Below are 17,203 nucleotides of genomic sequence, written 5' to 3'. Positions count from 1 at the left end.
ACTCTGATGGCTTTGTTTAATCAGTGTTTTATTGAATCAGTCCTGACATTTTGCACAGTGGTGTGGTACGATGGTCTTCCAATGATCAGAAAGCATAAGCTAATAAAGCTGGTAAATGTGGCATCTAAAGTGTTTGGGGTACCGCTACCACAACTACAACATATTTGTGATAAACGGGTCAGAGGAAAGACTAACCAAATTTTGAACTGCCCTGAGCATCCACTCTTTGAGGAGTTCAATTTGCTCCCCTCTGGTCGCCGTTTTAGGCTTCCTAAGATGAGGACTATTCATGCCAGGGATTTTTTTTATTCCTGTGGCTATCAGGAATTTGAATGTATTGAACTGACTTTTTACATTTTTTCAGGATTTTTGAATATTGTACTGTTTATTTTTTATTCCTGTCTATGTTTATGATGACAGTTTTTAGTTGTGTATTGTTCATTGGCTTCTGTCATTGGTTTTTGGGGGAAGGAATGTTTTTATTGTTGAGTGTCTTGTGTTGTGTGTACAATTGCTGTGGGCGTCTGGTGATGGTGCTCTGTTGCACATGTGTTTTGGACATCCTCTTGCACCCTAAATTTTGATTTTTAAGGATAAATAAAGTGAAACTTGTAACTTGTAAACTTTTTCAGCAACTTCTACATCTTCAACTCTTGTAAAATTTTAGTGGTCAGTGTGGGTGTCTCACATGACTCGTCACAGGAATGTGAACTTTGCCGGTGAAGTAAAAACAAAATCAAACATGTCTGATAACGGTAGGCAGTATAATGGGTAAACATATCAATCTGAACTTTAGCTTTGATTCACAATTGGTGAACACTCATACTGGTTCAGAATGGTAAAATTATGTTGTGCTATTTAAGCTATGCTAACAACAGTTGCACTTTCTGCTACTGTATGTGGTGCTGCCCCCATTGGTGAACAAAAGGTGAGCAGAAGGAGCACCAATATGCTACATTACAGCAGTAAAATCCAGAAGACCTGTTTTTTTTTTTTTTTTTTTTTAATGAAATATGTATTAGAAGGTAAGAAAACTGCTCATTTTGACAGAATGTCAGTGTGGGACAAGTCAGGTGCCAGTGTTGCATACTGTCAGGTACTGTGTGACACACAGGGAAACACTAACCCTTACCCTAACCATAACTTTAATCTTAGCTATAACCATAACTAAAACAGAGATGAATGTTCCCTCATGATGCAGAAGTGGAGCAGATGGTTCCATGCACTGACAGAGAGAAATGACACAGCTGTCAAAACTGGATTCTATCATTCATTCATTCATTCATTCCCTGCTGCTTCTCTGGGTCCAGGTTACGGTGGCATCAGACCAAACAGCTCACCCTCAACTTCCCTCTCCCAGTCCCCTAAATCTTCCCAAGGCCATGGCTATGCCAGTTGGGAAATATAATCCCTCCTGTATGTCCTAGGTCTTTCCTGGGACCTCCCCTCAGTTGGATGTGCCTAGAAGACCTTCATAGAGAGACGAGCGAGGAAATCCTCACCAAATGCCCAAATCACCCCAGCCTATCCCTGAGTGTACGCCCAGATACCTGACAAAGGAACCTCATTTTTGCTGCTTGTACCTTGTTCTTTCAGCCATTACCCATAGGTGAGGGCAGGAGGATAAATCTACTGGTAAATCAAGAGCCTCAACTTCTGGCTCAGTCCTTTCTACAACATGACAGTCCAGTACAATGTCAGATGCAGCCTCAAGCCATCTATCAGTCTCATGCTTCATCTTACCCCTACTCATGACCAAGACCTCGAGACACTTGAATTCTTCCATTTGCAGCAGTAACTTTCCCCTGAAACAGAGGAAACAATTCAACCTTTTCAGACAGATGAAGGTGGTCTCAGGATTGGAGGTGCTGATCCTCACCCCGGTCACTTCACACCTGCCCAGTGTACTTCGGCAGTCGCTGTTTGATGAAGCTATCAGAACCACACCATCCGCAAATGCAGAGATGCAATTCTGATGTCACCAAACTGGACACCCTCCAGCCCGACTGCACCATGAAAATCATGAACAGGATTGGTGACAAGGGGGGGCCCTGGTGGAGTCCAAGACCCAAAGGGAACAGATCATATGCAATGCTGAGAATGTGGACACAACTCTTACTTTGGTTGTACGGAGACTGAATTGTGCATCACGGAATTCCTGGTAGTCCCCCCACCACTCCAGGCTTGGATCCAGGAGGATTGCATCATATTGCACCGAACTGACTCATGCAATAATGAAAAGTTTTGTTCCTGGGTCGTATCATAACCATGTATCTAGATATGTATCTAATCTTTATATAAGGGAGAGATGCACTTCCCTAGTATTTTTTATGAAAATACCAATGGTTAGGTGATGAATAATACTATCAAACAATTTACAGGTACAAAAACAAGCTTCTGAACAATGAACAAGATATTAATTAATTAGATTTCCTGTACTTGTAACCAGGTTCAGGTTGGAAGCACACCTGGGATCTTCTCGTTGAAGATCCCAGGTGTGCTTAATATCATAACCTCTAAGCCACCATACTGCTAAAATTTTTGCAGTGTTTCACATTATGTTACACCAGTTGTAATGTTACCTGATGACCTCCTGGATGAGCACTGTGTTCATGGACTCTTCATAGAGTACTGGATACTTTTCCATCACGTCTTGGACATTGATAGGTTGGGGGATTTTTTCAATGATGCCTGTCACCATCTCCTCCACAATCTGTGCACAGAGGAAGAGCAACATCATCACATCACGTGTCAACCGTACTTTACCCCATCGAGATGCAGATTTACACACATACAAATCCACACACATCACAATCACACGGAATCCTTTGTGGATTTCCCATATTTGATCATCATATCCCAGTCAGTCAGCAGTAAGTACTGATCTATGTGCACAGTAGGAATGCCCTATGGAGCCACCCCCACTGGGATATACAGTTGTAGACATACAGTATGTTTACATACATCTTGGCTGAAGACTTTCAAATGTTTCCATGACTGCAAATATTCCATTTTATCAAACAATATGTCTTAGGTCATTGAAATATCTGTTTACATCTTAAGTTCTTCTTCTTTAGCCTGCTGTCATTAAGGGCCACCACAGCACATTATCTGCCTCTCACTCATCCTGTTCTCTGCATTTACTTCTATCACACCACCCACCTGCATGTCTACATCCACAAACTTCCTCTTTGGCATTCCTCTTTCCTTCTCCTCCTGCCTGGTGGCTCCATCCTCATCAACCTTCCCCTGATATATCATACATCCTTCCTCTGCACATGTCCAAACAATCTCACTCACCTCTCTAATGCAATGTCCATTGTTTTTGACAGTTGACCCCAAGCATTTAAATGAATCTACCTTCACCACCTGTACTCCTCGCAGTGCACGGTTACACCATGCTCCGCCTCATTCACTTATATGTACAGTCTTCCAACTTGCTCCTTCTGACCTTTATTCTCTACCTCTCCAGAGCATATCTCAACCTGCTCTCTACTATTACTACAAATTACAATCTCATCTGCAAACATTGTAGTCCATGGGTAATCTCCTCTTGCCTGATCTCATCCGTCAACATGTCCGTCACTGTTGCAAGCAATAAAGGGCTCAGAGCCAATTCTTGATGAAATTCCATCTCCACCTTGAATGTCATCCCTATTGCCTATCTCCCTGTTGTCACACTGTCCTTGTACATGTCCTGCACCACCCTAACATATTTCTCTGCCACTCCAGAATTCCTCATACAATACCACAACTCTTTTCTTGGCACCGTGTTATAACCTTTCTCTAAATCAACAAACAAACAATTTCTACTGCGCTTCTCTATACGTCATCAGCACTCTCCGCGCAAACACTGCATCTGTAGTGATCTTTTCAGCATGAAACCTGTCTGGAGTACACAATTCTTAAAAACTGAGAAACTGTGCAAGAAGGAAACTAATGAGGGACATCACGAAGACACTCAGACAACTCTGAGGGAGCCATAGGCTTAAGGAGTTATGACTGGAGAAACTGTGCACAGTACAACGTGTGATGAAAGTGACAACATTTTCTACAGTCATATAGCTCCCATTATTTGTTGAAAATATCAGAAGAAATGTGTACCTCCTCCTGACTTTTCCCTCCAGCAGATGCAGCTCGAGGCTGGAGTCGAACCAGTGTTCCCAGCAGGGTGAAGGCCTCATTCTGGGCAAAGGTGATGTTAGCATTGTCATGGAGACCAAAGACCTCAGGCGTATCATTGATGGGCAAACCATGGATGTATTCCAAGTAACCCTTGGATGAGATCTGATTTCAGTTTACACTGATAATAAATTGAGATTAGCTGAGATTTAAAATAAAAAGAAAAGAAATAATTTAGTACTTGTAACTTAAACTGACTGGCTTTTTCTACAAACTTAAGTCAGAACATTATGACATTTTTATACTTATTCGAGATCTGCAGACTTTCTGACTTAAAGGAATTGAGAATCAGTTTGAGAACTGAGTTAGGATAATTTTGGGGTGCTAAATCCGAATCTGAGCTCAGATTTCCTCTGTCATATCACGTTTTTTGCAATCTGTATGTTCCGTATTGATGGATTATGCAAAAGTTGCTAATTCACTCATGGGTCTGACGCCACTAATCCTGCACAAAAGCAGCTTCAAAAGCATAGTTTTAAACCAAAAATGTGAACAAGAGCTGTAATATTGGTTATGGCGCCGTAGAGTTGTGCGAGACTGCAGCTTTTGCTTCAATACTTGATACAAAAAATATGTGTTCATATCTCAAAAATGTGATGTGATTGGGAAAAACAAACACCAGATTCTGATTCAGCGCCCCCAAATTACTCAGAATGCGCTTGAAAACTATATGCAAGAAAAATTGTGTTGACCAGTGTTATGGAACATGACAAGTGTTTACCAAATACTCTTATTACATCTGCCAAGGACGTAATAAAATGATTGATGTTTATTTATTTGTTTGTCTGTCTGTTAGCAGGCTTACATCAAAACTAATGCACGGATTTTGACAAAAACAGATACATATTAGGACATGGAAGACCATTAAATTTTGGAGTTGATCTGGATACGGATTCAGATTCTGGATCAAGTTTCGCTTTATATAGGGTTTGAAGGATTACTGTTAGCTACTGCATGGATTTTGACAAAATATTCACCACAGATAGAGATTAGGCCACAGAAGACTCCATTAAATTTTGGAGGTGATCTGGATCCAGATTCTGGATCAAGTTTCCCTTTATACAGGCTTTGAAGGATTACGTCAAAACTACTTTATGGATTCTCACCAAATTTTTTACCACAGATAAATATTAGGCCATGGAAGACTCCATTAAATTTTGGAGGTGATCCGGATTCACATTGGTGGACGAAAATCACTGATTGCTCTTGTTTTTCATGTTTTCTATATGTGAAATGCATCAAGTGGTAATATATGTAAATATGTGTAGCAAACTACTGTAGTACGGTCTGTTGTAAAATATATTTTATCTCTGGATTGCACCGGTTGTTTGAACAGATCATGGTTGCTTTATTTTTTAATGACGGCACAAACATTCATGCTGAGGTATGTGTGCATGTATTTCTGGTTATAAAGTTCAAATATGAAACAAATGTCTTGTCATCATTACTTGTGTTTTTATTTAGTCCCCTGCAAGAAGATTATGTTTTCACCAGCCTGTTTGTTTTTATGCTGTCTTCAGATGTTCATGGCAAAAGTCTGTCATAAAGGTCATTATAGCAGAATTTCTGTCGTCTGCAGCTGCAGCCAGTCGAGGAGGACGTGAACCACAGTCATTTTTCTGTACTAATGATGCAAACAATAATTTACTTATTTGAAAGATACAACAGAGTTTTAGCATTTTGCTGCATTAAAATTCTGATGTCAGCTTCAAAAGTCAGCTTTTTCTGAGGTTAGAGATTAATATCTGAATATATTATCTGATTAAAACCAGTTTGTCCTTGTTGCTATGACAAGCAGTAAAAGTTGAAAATTTTAAACTTTTAACAGCAACTCCCACTGCGGTTTGAGGTTACTGTGCTCACAGCCACCGGAGGACAAATTTTCTGTCATCCACTCACAGAAAACAATGGAACATCCATTTTGTTATCTTTAGCATTATTAATCAGTTGAGTTAAGTTGTTTTTCAGACACTTCCACATCTTCAACTCTTGTAAAATTTCAATCGTCAGTGTGGGTGTCTCACATGACTGGTCACAGGAATGCAAACTTTGCCGGTTAATTAAAAGCAAAATCAACATGTCTGACAATGGTAGGCAGTATAATGGGTAAACATACTTTGTGAATACTGTCACACTGGTTCAGAATGGGCAAATTATGGGAAATTATGTTATGCTATTTAAGCTACGCTAACAATAGTTGCACTTTCTGCTACTGTATGTGGTGCTGCCCCCAGTGGTGGAAAAAAAGGAGAGCAGAAGGAGCACCAATATGCTACATTACAGTAGTAAAATCCTGAAGACCTTTTTTTTTTATATGAAATACATATTGGAAGGTAAGCAATAAAAGAACCCAAGTTGTCACATTTTGAGGCAAACCGCTCACTTTGACAGAATGTCAGTCTGTGACAAGTCAGGTACCCGTGTTGCGTCACTGTGGGACTGCATATATTATGTGATTAAAACCAGTTTGTCCTTGTTGCTATGACAAGCGGTAAAAGTTGAAAATTTTAACCTTTTGACAGCATGTCCCATTGCGATTCGCGGTTACTGTGCTCACAGCCACCGGAGGACAAATTTTTTGTCATCTGCTCACTAAAACAATGGAACATTCATTTTACTATCTACCAGTTACAACTAATGTGAATGCAACATTAGTTTCATTGTGAGCAGAATTACACAAAAACGCATAAACTAATTTTTATTGAACCTTTGCCAAGGGGTGGGAAATGGGCCAAAGAAGAACCCACCCAAGTTTGGTACAGATAAAGGGGGTGGATCAAAGGATAGTAATCAGATTCAAATGCCAGGAACATAATCAAAGAGTAACATTTAGGGTGAAATATCGTTTACTGAGACTAACTGGGCAGTGCAGTGTCGTTTGAGGCTGGTGCTAAAGGGTTAAAATATGACACATATGGGGCAATAATCCTGCCTCCGGGGACAGCCCTCGTATGTCCCCAGATGTGGATGTTAATGCTGGATTTTACGTTCGCAAATTGAGTTTTAAAAAAAGGAAAAAGGAGTTTGACCGGGGACACGTTAGCAGAGCCGGTAAAATGGCTATTTGCGACTGTAATCCAGCATTAATGTCCGCAAATCATCAGACCCAAGGGGGTTATTCCCATTCTAATCCAATTCCAACGTTTGCACGGATCCGTGTCCACCACTGAAGGCTACATCTTAATCCACATAACAATATAGTTCGGTAAAAATGTTACGCAGACAAAAGGTGTGGTCGGCTCATCAAAGCTTACCGTGGCAACAGCGTCTTCATGCCAAAAGTGTAAATTCTATGAGCAAAATCCACAATACTACTTTCGCCTGGTAGCTTAAATTAATCCATTTCGGTGTTGTTGCTCCATTAGTTTTTTCTTCTTCTTCTTCTCCATGTTTAATGGCGGTTGGCAACCTCGCTCTCAGCTGACAAGCACCATTATTGACATCTACGTAGCAACGAGCACAGACAGGGCGCGGAGTAACACATTAAGTGTGAAACAGTTTTAATATTTTGCCACCGTTTACGTGATATTTTATGGTCTGAAATCTCACACGATTAACCAATCAATTTTGCAGAAAAAATGTAATTGGATTAGAATCTCATTTATTATTACATTTTTAGGAAAAATTATGTCCCCATTTTAAATAATGTTTTCTTTATGTGATGGACAGACAGAGTGATGATTCATCAAAATGTGTATTAAAACTGAGTGGTCATTAAGCTCTACTTTTACTAATTACTCTGGTGTTGTCCAACTGTGTACTTCTCAAACCTTGATATCCAGATTCGTGTCAATCTGGTGATAGACTCCAGAAGAGGAATAGAAATGGTCAGCACTGAGCACAGCGGGACAGTAGAAATCTTCCAGTACACTGAGGAGACAGCGTCTGTCCCAGTCATCAGTCACACGGCCACCATAATTAATCTCCCCAGCAGTGTATTTTAACACCTGGACAGACACATATACAACCATGACTATGTGGATGCAGTATCAACACATTTAACACACAGCGCATTCTTATTCTTTGGTTCAAACAAGAGCTCTTTGCATTGCTTGTCTATACATACTGAGGTGGGAAACACGCTGATACTCACAATATTCCGATGTTCAATTTTATGGCATGAGAATCAATTTTCCACGTCCAGAATTGACAGAATTCAAATTAAACTGCTGATGAAAAAGATTTTTTACTTTCATTCAGCAGACAGCAAAATTTATTTTAGACTTAAAACCCCCTACACATGGATGAAGTCCCTTATGTGACCAGAAAATCTCAGAGAATGCCATGGGACGCTCAAGGAAGGCACAGCGCATGCCTAGGTCATATAAGGCCAGTGTTGCCACAGTTACTTTGAAAAAGTAATCCAATTATTGATTCCTCCTTGACAAAGTAATTTAGTTACTTTACCGATTACTCAATTTTAAAAGCAACTAAATTTAACACAAGTTTTTCATCAACTTCTTCTACGTTTAGAATGCTCAATTTGATAGCCTCACGGAATGTGAAGAAACTTAAAACTGTGCATGTTAGCAATTAAAGCTGGAGTGCCAGGAAGCATATTAAAATTGAAATTGAGATGGATTTTGATGGGGACCAAAGTAATTTTGTTCGTTAGTGTGAATATAAAAGATTCCCAAAATATTAGACTGAACGTGATTAAAATTCTTCCGTATCAAAGCAAATTCTGAATTATTGGCACGTGGCAAAAAATCGAAAGCCAGGACGCTGTCGGGGTGACGTCACAGGTCATGTGGGGGGTTTCACTGCTAGCTGCGATGCATGAAGAAGGCAAGATGGAGGAGAGAGACAGAAGTGGAAGAAAGCGAGGAAGACTGGCAATATACATAGAAAGTGCGAAGAAAAGACGTCATTTGGAGCGAGAGAAAAAGAGAAGATCAACAACGGTGAGAGATCGTTGGGAGCAACTGCGACAGAAGACTGGCGATCAAACTCACAAGGATTTTGCAGCACTGCTTTTGGACAGGTGAGTTGCCTGGTGACTGGTGTCTGATGGTGTACAGTTATGGTTATTATCTGAGTTTGTTATTATCTGATTATCTGAGTTGTTAAGTGCATCTGCGCAAGCGCACTCAAGCACACTTCCGGCTTGAATTCATCTGCAGGTTGTGACGTTTGCTGGGGTGAAACACGCTATGGATTCCTACGCTATGGATGAAGATTGCCGGTATTCTAGCTTTAACTTTATGCTAACAATATGTTCTATCAATTGATGTAGTCACAAACTAAATTTTATCATTTCATATCGCATTATTTGTTTGAACATAATGATTCCAAAAAGGTACAGTTTGGACTATCTATGAGTGAATGTTATGGAGTTATGGGGTAAAAACAGCAAGAATGGCGACAAAGGTCAGTTTCGGTTTGTACAGGGATCAAAAGTTAAAGCTGCCCCAATTTTGGTAAAAAGTGATGCAAATTATTGGTTGAGCTAATAGAATGACTAAATGGAATAGTTTTGACAGTGCTGAATGCTTGGTCTCCAAAGCAAAGGTCAAACAAGGTCGATGCCCACTGGATTCTCTGATGTATGACGTTACCCCGTAACATGATAACTTGGACACATGGTCCAAGGTCCACATGGTCCTTTTTAAAATGTTATAACTCAACCAATAATTTTTTTTTTTTACCAAAATTGGAGCAACTTTAACTTTCGACCCCTGTGCAAACTGAAACTGACCTTTGTCACTATCTTTGCTGTTTTTACCCCATAACTCCATGGAATTCAGCCATAGATGGTCCCAACTATACCTTTGTGGAATTTTTATGATCAGACAAATAATGTGGTATAGTTTTCAACATGATTGGAGCATTTTAAAAGTTTGACCCCTGTGTAATTCTTCAACTGACCCCTACCTGGCTGCCTATTGAAAATTCAGGTGGCTAATTGGTTATTTCAAAAGAGTAATGTCTAAGGTGTATTTGTGCTGAATTTTATGCTTGTATCACCATTTGCAGGATTCTGCTTTAAATATTCTCTTATCTGCTGCACTATGTAGGATTCAAAAAGTGTCGATTACAGAAATATAAGGAAATATGCGACAGAACAAACAGTAGTTTTTTTAAGGTCACTGGCACCCCGTATGAGGAATCACACTCACATCTTCTATCTACCCATCGAGAATTGAGAACTGATATGTCAAAGTTGGCCATTTTTACTATATTTTAATGTAACACAATCTGAAGCCATTTTGACATCAAATTTTGAACTGACCAAAATTCAAGTAAAATTTTGCCTGATGGAAAAACTAGCTTCACCATTCCTAATCACGCTACTTGAAGGGTATATGGTGAAAATTTCATCAAAATCGGTGTCGGACATCCAGCCACCCCTGCATGATTTTCTCTGAGACAGCTCATTAAAGACAGTAACTACAGAATTTGACATTCCCTCAGAAAAGGTCACTTTGCTAATATACACTGCATACACTAAAAACATTAAGAAAAATATATTTCCTAAATTCTGGTACACAGGGAATGTCAGGGGGTGTGTTTAATCTGCTTTTATTTCTTTGCCTTGATCTGTTTTTGTCTGTTGGTTGCCTTCCTGTTTGCTTATTTTCTTGTTGGACTTTTTCCTGCTTGGGTCTTTCTGTCTCGGTGGTGGGTATTTCCCTCTCTCTCTCCCTGGTCACGCCCTCCTTCTGGTGCTTTTCATGCTCACCTGCTCGCAATTTGCAGCTCATCACTTGGGTGTATATATACTGCTCATTCTGCTTTGTTTCTTCGCCAGATTGATGCGCCCTGTGCCTTCTTTCCAGCTCTCAGTATTGCAGTCTTGCCTGCTTCATTGTGTTTTCAACCTCCTGCCTGTTTGTTCCGACCTTGCTTAAGCCTGATGATTATATTACTGCTGCTGTGTTTTTTGGACTGCCTTCCTGTGTACCGACCTTTGCTTACCACACCACTAAAGTTTTTCAACCAGAGCTTTGTTTGTGATCCTTGCATTTGTGTCCTAACCAACCCGCCTGTCCTTCAATGTGGAGACAGCAAGCATGGCCAAAAGTGGAAAAATTGTCTAAAATTGTTCAGAACGTTTTATAGAGTGAAAAAATGTTATGGGTCCAAGTTTTTATGATTGTTCTCCACTTCTGAAAGTTTCGTGGAAATAGGTGATGGTCATCCAGCCAACTTCTCTTTTTCTGCATGATTTTCTCTGAGACAGCTCTTTAAAGAAAAAAAAGCATAAACATGCATTGTAAAGCTCAGTGCAGGTGTGCTGCCGTCACCGCTCTTCCACAGATGACAACTGCCTCTTCAACTTGGAGCTGCTGCACAACACCACAGAAAAGCTTGCAGCTCGCTGAAAGTGGTTGAAGTAGACCCCCCACCCCAACACCCCACCCACCCAACACAATGGTCGCCATGATTCTTTGAGTATGTTCAAAACAAATGAGAAAAGATGCAGAGGGTGGAGGATGCTCAAAGGAGGCACAGACAAGGCACATACGAGGGTAGGCTGAAAAGTTCTAAGGCTCACTATGATACAGTTAATGCATTAACTATGATACAGTTAATGCATTAACTGCATCATAGTGAGCCTTAGAACTTTTCAGCCTACCCTCGTACAGTGGAGGCACAGAGGATGCTCTGTGAAAGCATAGATCACCAAGAAATTTGGTCTTTACAAGGAGGGATGTTGGAGCACTTATACAGAAAGGCATTTTTATGTCCCTGGTTGTGTCCTGGCAACTTTTTTGGATGCACGAGGGACCCTCAAGGGATGCCGCCCTGTGATGTTGTCTCAGTTGCAAGCAGACAGGCACAAAAAAAGAGATAAAATAAAAAATAAAAAAATTGTGGACTGAGAGAAATCTGCCCAGAGATCAATTTGAGAACTGAATATTTACTTGAAGGTGCTGCCACCAAACAGTGCAAAAATTAAGGATGGAAGTGAGTCTTATTTTGTATGTTTAAAAAATGGGATGCACCATCTGTTTGCAACCCAGTCTCACGCCAAGTCATCAGCATGAATTATACATTAATCTATTGGTTCCTGATATTATGACGAAAAGTGCCACATTTTCGTCACAGCAGCACAAATTCATTCTAATTCATTCCGTGATGGGTGTATGAAATTAAAAATGAAACGGGGGGTCGGGTGGTTATGGTTAAGGTTAGGGTTGGGGTAGGAGTAGGGTTAGTAATAGTGAGTTAAAAAAAAACCCAGTCAAGAAAATTTGAATCATTTCGTGACGGGAGCACGAAAAAAAACGTGACAGTGGGCTGTTGTTTGTGAGCCAACAGTGTGGTGGGCTGAGAAAACAGGCGTTTTTATCTTCAAATGGTGAAAAAATGAAAAAACGAAATAGAGCTCTTTTGTGTGAAAACCTCAGGAAGACCAAAAATAAAGCTCAGAGAAAGCTCTCAAAACAGAGCCAAAGTGTGGTGGGCTGAGTTGGAGCACCATGTCATGGACTCTTTTAGCTGCTCTGCTCAGCGCAGCTGACGGCTCTGTGTGAACGACGCGCTGCAGCAGCTTCACCACATGGTGTCCAGTTTTCATTTTGAAAATGAATGCAACACAGCAAAGAGTTCTCATTGCCCAGCCAAATAAAGGATGTTTTTTTTTTCTTATAGCACTTTTCATGCAGCCAAATCTGGTGTTAAACATACATTGTCAGGCCGGCAGTTTACTTCTGAAATTAATTATTTGACTACCAAATATACATACTGGTTCTCCTGGGGGGGAGGGGGGGATCCTTAAAAAATGTGATGTACATTGTTTTTCTAAGTTTGATTTATATATACAATCTTCAGAAGTATAATATTCCAATTTCCACCATGGTCTGATATTACAAAAGCCAAACGAAAATCTACAACATTTCGTAATATCAAGATTGCAATACAGTACTTGTAGAATTGCTTTTCTTATATATGCTCATACTTATTGACTTGGCACCCAAATATTGTGATATGTGTTGTATCGGAAGATAAGTGTATCTCAGCCCTATGTGTGTGGAAGCTGCCCATCAGTGCTGGTATCGTAATGTGCTGAGAACTAGCTTTTGTAATAAATTAATGCAGTTGAGTTTATTTTTCTGTGGTTATGTTTGAGTGAGCAAGTGATGAAAAAAACACATAAGAGAGATAGACGATAACAAATAATCTAGACTGAAAAGGTGCAACTTTGGATACAAAGAGAAAGTTCTTCTTCTCCCCACCTTGTACGGGATGTTCTGGTACTCATCGAGGAACATTTTGAGTTGGCTGATGCAGATGTTCAGGTCTCCATCTGTGAACTCATAGGGAATACTGAAGCCTAATGGGCCAAACTTTCTACGTTCCAGAGCAATTCCATGGAACAGACATAGCGACAGGAGCAAAGACTTCAAGTGTGTTATCTGGAGAGAAGGCAGACAAGTAAACTAGGATTCCACATTATTCACACTGATAACAGGAGGAATTTTAATTATTATTTAATTTTTCTTAAAGAAAAAAATCCCATAAACGTGAGTGCTGTGATAATCAGTTGTAGGAGCAAGTCTTACCTTAGTGGAAGAGTTGATAAAATCATCAGTGAGCCTCAAATAGTTTTTCAGTAGATTGGCCTTAATGCCCCTGGGAGGCTCCATAGTCATCTTGGAACCATTTTGGAGGATAGATACTGGAAATTTGTTGGTGGGTAGACTGGTGAGCCATAGACGGAAGTCACTGTGCACCTGTAGAAGGGGCGGAGCATATTTTATCCATCATTAGCAAAGGAATTAACAGTGTCATAGGCTCTGAACATGGCACCCTTACTTTCCCCACTTGTAATAAAAGCCTTGCGTCTTCTTGTAATGTGTTAGAGTATCATGTGAGAAATGAAGATGGCTTTTGCTAATGCGGAAAGAATGTTCTGTCTTTCCACTCCCAAAAGAGAATTGTGTACAGATATCTTCTTCAGCAGCTTAAGTGTGGGGAAAAAGATGCATTATTTAGTTACTGTCAGTGACTGACATTGTAATGGAGAGAGAGAGAGAGAGAGAGAGAGAGAGAGAGAGAGAGAGAGAGAGAGAGCGCTCTATGGGGAAGACACATTAGCACCACATCAGTCTTTTACCCTCATGTGGTTTTGAATTCAGTGACAATTTTTACAGTAACTGGAATGGTGAGAATACTTTAAATTATAGACTTGTGTCTAATTTATCATTTTTATTGAGCATTCTTGATGACATGGTCCGGAAACAAATTCTCTCACATTCATCGCTCCCAACTGTCCCGCATTGGGCGGAACACTGCAGGTATTTACCCCCCTGTCCCACATCCTGCATGAGTGAGTGCGGGACACCCATTAATCCGACATTTGTGTGGATCCGGGCATGCCCCCTGACCCACTCTAGTTCTGCTTCATGCCCTTGGCGCTTGCGGCCATGCATTGGTGTCCCACATTGGTAAATTCACATGTTGGCAGGTATGCATATTTGTTTGACTGTGATCTTTTTGAGCTTCTGCAGCCATCATTTAAGGTGCACCATACCACAGAAAGTGTACTTGCTAAAATGGTGAACAATTTTTTGAATACTGTGGATGCCGCCTCCGCTTGTTAACCCCCAAAACGTGAATCAGCTGCAAATCGTGAATTATCCGGAAACCGTTAATTGCAAAACATAAATGCTGAAAAAATCTCACAAAACGTGAACACAGGTCTCCCAAAAGGTGAACATCATTATTAATAAACATATATTTTTTTTCATTTTAAGTAGTTTATGGATTTCAGTTTACCGTCAATTACTGCAGGAAATCTTGATCGCAAACCCCATGACCTCAAAAATGTTTTTTTTTTTTTTTTTTGGCGGGGGGTTGGGTCACCACAGCCGGTGAGGTGCGGAGATGATCCGAGCAGCTGTCGCTTCTGTTGTCAAGCGCCCGGTCCCTCTGGCTGTGTCCCGCTGGGTGTGTCCCGCTGCAGGGACAGTGTCAGGTGAGGAGTTTGACTGGGACGGTCCACCTGTCAAACTCAGAGGACAGAAACCTTCCCTTCTGGTAAACAGATCAACAATCTTAAGAGAAACATTGCAGAACAACAAATAACACTAGTTTCTAACCTCAGGAAGGTAGACAACAACTTACAACCTTATCTTTATCCATATGAGCCGTACTCTGAGCTGGAAAAATAACAATCTGAACAAGCAGGTGGCGGAGAAATGGAAGTGTAGGGACCTTCTACAAAGTGCAGAAACAAGACACCTGCTGGTTATACTACAGCACTCAGTTTGGAAAAATGTGCAAAAATTGAATTTTAGTGAATTAGTGAATTTTATTGCTCATTTTATGACTTATTTTAATGACACAAAATCACAAACATTCCATTTTTACACATTTTTTCTTGTCTTGTTTTTGCACTTTTTAGATAGTCCCTAAGCTTCCATTTCTCCGCCGTCTGCACGTTCAGAACAATATTATTTTTTCAGCTTAGGGTACGGCTCACATGGATAAAAATAAGGTTGTAGCTCGTTGTCTACCTTCCTGAGGTTAGAAACTAGTGTTTGTTTTTCGATGTTTCTCTTAATATTACTGAGCCGTTTACCGGAGGGGAAGGTTTCTGTCCTCTGTGAGTTTGACATTTTGGGAGATATTTTTTCAGGATTCACATTTTGTAATTAACAGTTTGCGGATAATTCACGATTTGCAGCTGATTCCCGTTTTGGGGGATAACACTCTTCAGTGCTACAGCTATTAGTGCAGACTGCTGCAATTTGATGCAGTCATCTGTCACATCAACTGCAATGCATTTTCTACACTGCCTGAATTTTCCATAGTGAAGGATGGGGTACCTCAAGGGTTGATTCTATGCCCACTACTACTCCTTTACTCTTGTTCAGAAAAATATGTAGCCAGTGAATGAATTTTCACAGTTATACTGATGATACACAGATGTATGTGTGTGTCTATTGTTACAGCTAATGTGTGCCATATCACAAACCCTGGGACTTATCTGGCTGCAGTGAAACGCTGTTATTGGCCCTGCTGGACAGTGACTGCTACATGATCATTTGTCATTATCCTTCTTTGACTGTGTGACTTAATACAGTGAAAATCTGAGTGTGAGTTTTGATCAGTCTTTTTCTTTTGACCTGCACATTTGAAATGCAATTAGAAATACCTTTCTTAACCTGTGTAAAATTTCTATGATTAGAACAATTATTACTATGGCTGACACAGAGACAGTGACTCCTGGTTTTGTGCCTTCCAGAAATGATTAGTGCAATGTCTTATTTTCTGCGTCACCACAGCTGTACAAATGTTTTCAAATTATTTAGAATATGGCTGCTTGTGGTTTGAACCGAACTAAGAAATTTATCCTATTACAGCAGTGTTGGCTTGCAGCCAGTCTGCTCTGTGTGAACCTAATCCTGTCAGATTTCAGAACCTAAGCAGAGTGGGTCCTGGTTAGTACTTGGATGGGAGACCTCTTTGGAACACCAGGGGCTGTGTGTGTTTCTTCAAGAAAAACTGGAGTTGCGTCAGGAAGGACATCTGGCATAAAACTCGTGCTAAATCCCAATGCGGACCTGGGCTATAGCGACCCCATTTAAACGGGAACAGCTAAAAGGTAAACAACACCAACACCTGCACTGTGGGCTTCCCTTCACTGTTTTCTTGTTCATGTGAGGCAGATTTCAACATTTTGCTGAAAACACATAAAATTAGGAGAGTCATGTCATTAGGATGGATGACAACTGACTTCCCAAACAGATCTACTACTCCAAGCGGAGCGAGAGGTAGGCAGAAGAAATGCTACAAGGACTTCCTAAAGCGAGTAACAACACTTCCTGAAGTAAGTAATGATCCATGTGGGAGTGAAAAATGCATATGAATAACACCAAGGAGAAGAGGAGAAAGAGGAAATAGAGAGGGCAAGTTCCTCAATCAATCGTGAAAATCTCCCCTCAGTTCAAAGACGAATACAGCACAATGCCAGAATACCCTCCAGGACACTATAAAGTTTATCAAGCTAAGAACAAGGTATCAAAACTGTGAAATTAAGGGATGTACATCAATGACAGTGAAAAGGGCT

At 40.4% G+C, this 17,203-nt stretch overlaps 1 protein-coding gene across 1 annotated transcript in view; it reads right to left on the bottom strand.

Moving 5' to 3' along the window:
- The window catches only part of dnah1 (dynein, axonemal, heavy chain 1), a 194,400-nt gene that overhangs the window by 11,258 nt on the left and 165,939 nt on the right, over positions 1–17,203 (bottom strand). The window contains 5 exon segments of the mRNA XM_034167607.1: positions 2,583–2,713; positions 4,105–4,275; positions 7,953–8,129; positions 13,365–13,544; positions 13,692–13,862. Coding sequence (XP_034023498.1) covers positions 2,583–2,713; positions 4,105–4,275; positions 7,953–8,129; positions 13,365–13,544; positions 13,692–13,862 — 830 coding nt within the window.

The sequence above is a fragment of the Thalassophryne amazonica genome, chromosome 3, assembly GCF_902500255.1.
Source record: "Thalassophryne amazonica chromosome 3, fThaAma1.1, whole genome shotgun sequence".
NCBI lineage: Eukaryota > Metazoa > Chordata > Actinopteri > Batrachoidiformes > Batrachoididae > Thalassophryne > Thalassophryne amazonica.
The sequence above is the reverse complement of the archived record's forward strand: the minus strand, read 5'-3'. Positions and strand labels throughout refer to the sequence as shown.